At 37.7% G+C, this 4178-nt stretch overlaps 1 gene segment (V, D, J or C); it reads left to right on the top strand.

Annotated features, from left to right (window-relative positions):
* The first annotated feature begins 2237 nt into the window (after nucleotides 1–2237).
* On the top strand, nucleotides 2238–2774 carry LOC124235067 (T cell receptor alpha variable 9-2-like). The segment is given in 2 exon segments: nucleotides 2238–2319; nucleotides 2440–2774. Coding segments are annotated over 2 exon segments (381 nt in total).
* The last annotated feature ends 1404 nt before the right edge of the window (nucleotides 2775–4178 follow it).

The raw sequence follows: 4178 nt of genomic DNA, 5'->3' as shown, positions 1-4178 counted from the left end.
ATTTATATAAAATTATAAAATATGCCAACTAATTTATGGCGGAAATGCTGTCTGGAAATGAGAGTGGGAGGTGACAAGAGGGCTGAGGGAAGGGTTACAAAGAGATGTGGACACTTTCGGGGCGATGCATATGCTCATTATCCTGATTGTGCTGATGCTTCACAAGTACATACAAACATTAAATCTAATAAAATTGTTTACGTTAAATGGATGCAGTATATGTTTATGAAAATTATACATCAATGAAGCAATTAAAAATCCAAATTTAACGAATATCTTCCCTCAACGTTGTACAAGTCTTCTTGTGTGACTCAAAATGCAAAATATTTCTCCTCTAGGTTCTAATTGACCTTAAACTATGTTTTTTATATAGCTTTCTGCATCCATGTGCTGTACCACTTACTTTCAACTCAGACTCATCCCAACTGATTTTGCATTCTCCTCATATAACAGAATAGAAGTTTGTATCAACTTTTCCGGAATTCTTCCTAGCGTAGTTTTGTGCCAGGTTCTGACAATGTGACTTGGAAGGTGGAGAAGAAGAGAACGGATACGTGAATCCAAACAGTATCTGGGCCTGAATTTCCTACTTAAGTCTGCATCTGGGAGACTATTTACATGATGACTCGGGACTCATGAAGCCTCTCGGTCTGAATCTGTGGAGAGTGAACTCCAGGAAACAGACTGAGCTAAGCTTCTATCTATGTGTCTGGGGATAAAAGTTTACCAGGCCTTACAGAAAGATGTGTCCTTCTCCAGAATCTCATCCTGATAATTCTCAGAGGTTTTCTGTTTTGTTTTATAAAACAAATGGTCATAAAAAGGGAGCTAAAGACGTTCTTGCTTTTGCTGCTTGTACTTCATAGAAAAAGACCAGTTTATTGAAATTTGTGTAGTTGGGGGACATTTCCCCAAGCTGATCCCAGAGCTTTCTCCCTCATCTTTGAGCACCATCTTGGGCTAGGACAGTTATCACAAGTGAAATCTTGTAAACTGGTATCAGGCAGGCTGCAACAAAACTACCCAGGGAGCTTTTAAAAATGGGTCTCAACTCTGGAGAGCCTGATTCATGAAGTTAGTGGTGGGATCCTAGAATCCGTAATTTAAATCTCTCACACAATGATTGCATTATCAGCTGCTGTATGAATATCAACTGCATGTCTTGAACAATTTGAAAGCTGAGAAAGAAGAGAGGCCTAACTTTGCTCCAGAGTTTTGATGCAAATCCATATCTTCTGGGTTCCCTATCCTGTGGGGGAAAATTCTTTGATTAAAGTTTGGCACCAAAATTTGGCAGATGGACAGTAATAGAAAGCATCCTTGAGGCTATTCTAATCTCCATTAGAAGTACAGGATTAATATTCATTGCCTAATTCACATAAGTTAACCATCTTATCTTAGAATCAACGAAATAGTGGGAGAATAAGATATTGATCTCGGATCATTGTGTGTGGATTTTTTAACTTCAGTTATGATGTTTCTTCTGTCTAGGAATCAAATTTTTCACTTTTGAATGATTTTGAAATTCAGGAATATTTGACTATTGATAAGATAGCGTGACTTTTTCTCCTAAAAAGCTTCTATGAAAAAGGTGGCATTCCTTACAATTAATATTATTTTAGGACCGAGGAAATATTGTATTTCAAGTAGTAGTGAATCCTCAATCAAGGATTGTTTATTCATTATTTTTGTTTAATTTAACAAATATTTAGTCAGCACATAATAAATGCCAGTCACTGTTCTATATATTGGGGTAGAGTGCTGAGAAACACAAAATCACTCAATAATGCCTTACTTCTTATTACTGCCTCTGTATTCAAACCCAAACCCTTTTCTGACATTCTAATGAATGATAGGTGGCCCACGATGAATACATGAGAATATAAGTACTGTATTAAAGTGCTCAAGAAAATTGATGTCTTCTCAGCTATAGAAATACCCTGGGATGCTCTGTTAAAGAACTTCGATGTCAGGTGGTGTCTCAAAACAAAATAGACCTGAGAGGTTACAGTAGCTGTTGTTCAGATTTCTAAGCGCCACCTGAAGACTGACATGCACACATAAATAAAGTCGGAGATGAGAACATGTTTCTGACTTTGTGAGGAGTCTAGGAAACATGCATCACATTTCAGTCCCTGTCCACCAGGGGGTGCAACTTCCTAACCCAAACACATTTCCTGAGTGAAATGTAGGCTTTGATTTACCGTTTCACTATGACTTCAACATTTCTTCATGTTAAGAATCGAGAGCAATATTTATATGATAATCCAGCGATGAACTCTTCTCCAGGCTTAATGACTTTGATATTCTTAATGCTTGGTAAGTAAAATATCTCTTAAAATTCGGATTCTTTCTTCTGCTATGTCAGCAAAATCTTTAATCATAATTTTATCCCAGAACTTTATGCCCAAGGTGACACATCTCTTTTATTTTCCCCAGGACAAGCCTATGGGGAGTCAGTGACCCAGATGGAAGGCCAAGTGACCCTCTCAGAAGGGGCTTCCCTGACTCTGAACTGTACTTACTCAACCACCGGGTACCCCACTCTTTTCTGGTATGTTCAATATCCTGGAGAAGGTCCACAGCTCCTCCTGAGAGCCACGAAGGCCAACAAGAAGGAACCCAGCAAAAGTTTTGAAGCCACATACAATACAGAAACCACCTCCCTCCACTTGGAGAAAGCCTCAGTCCAAGAGTCAGACTCAGCTATGTACTACTGTGCTATGAGTGACACAGTGACAGGAACTGCAGGGGGAGCTGAGCACAAACTCTGAACTGCAACAAGGGGCCTGGATGCTGAGTGTCTCTGACTATTTGATTCACTCTGGGTTCACCACAGTCTATGGTTGTTTGTCCTGCAGTCCCTGCTTGATACAAAATCATACAAATGGATAGAGCATAAGAACAAGAAGTGAACATTCCCCATACCCAACTCTTCATTAGTGAAATTGAAAACAATGTGACACCAATAGTTCCTCCTTCAGGGCCAAAATAATCTTAAGATAAAACCATAAATCTTAAGATAAAACATAAACAAAGAAGTGGTCTCTTGCTTATCCTTGTAGTCAAAATCCACCCCCACAAGTTGTTCTAGGCCATTCTGTGGGTATTGCTGTATCTTATTATTCTTTTAGACTTGTGTCTAAATCATGGAGAATGCCCCATATCTTATTCCAGGCCAGTACAGAGATCTGTTGGCTTTAAAGCAAGATAGTTTTGCAGTGCCAATGGAAGATTAAGCATACATATTCATCCCTGTATCTTCTGAAACCATATTAAAAGGATAGCAAAGAAACTGAACAAGGCATAAACTCACAAAGAGAACAGAAAGGAGATGACAGCAGACGGTGATATCAACCAAATTTTAAAGGGTGAGCAAATACGGAGAAATGAAATCTTGCATAGCAGACCAAATAAAGAAGAACCTTGGATCCAGTGTGAGAAGCCAACAACAAGCACCACGATGTGTGCTATCCCCTCGTGGAAGGGTTTAGGAATCAGAAGCTCCAATTACTTTTCAATAATTGAGGTAGATGGTGCTGTGCGTGTGTATGCGTTTGTGTATTTTGAAAGAATTTTGGGGAGGATGGAAATAGGAGGACTGGAAGAGAAAATATATAGTAACAGCTTACCCATGTTCGCTACCAATTTCCACGTAATAAGCAATGATCACTTCCCAACCCCCCCAGAAAACTGGAAGTTAGTCATTGATGAACTGAGGAACAGCACATAAAAAAGTAAAAATAGTTAAAGTAGAAAAATATAATAATTAATTATTCACTTCAGGGAAAATAAAATATTATTCAAGATAGGAACATACTCATAATAGTCTATATGGTTCAACAAAATTTTTTTCTAGATGTTTTGCTAATGTATACCACCAGTAGTGGTGATTGGGCAGAATACCTATTTTCCCCAAACCTTGTGCATTAATAAGGTTTTTGGCTTTTGTTTATCAGTGAAGCTTTCTTTTATTTTGAATAATTCTTTAATTATGAATGAGATGGAGTATCGTTTCATATATTTAAAAGCCGTTTACATTTTTCTGTAAATTGTCCGTTCATATATCTACCCATTTTCTACTGCATTATTGTCATTTAAATATAGATTTTAAAGAAGATTCTATATGTTATGAAAATTGTCATATGACTGTCATACATATGTGTCTTTTTAAAAAG

This window comes from Equus quagga, chromosome 2 (assembly GCF_021613505.1).
Source record: "Equus quagga isolate Etosha38 chromosome 2, UCLA_HA_Equagga_1.0, whole genome shotgun sequence".
Lineage (NCBI taxonomy): Eukaryota > Metazoa > Chordata > Mammalia > Perissodactyla > Equidae > Equus > Equus quagga.
This window is presented reverse-complemented; position numbering and strand designations above follow the sequence as displayed.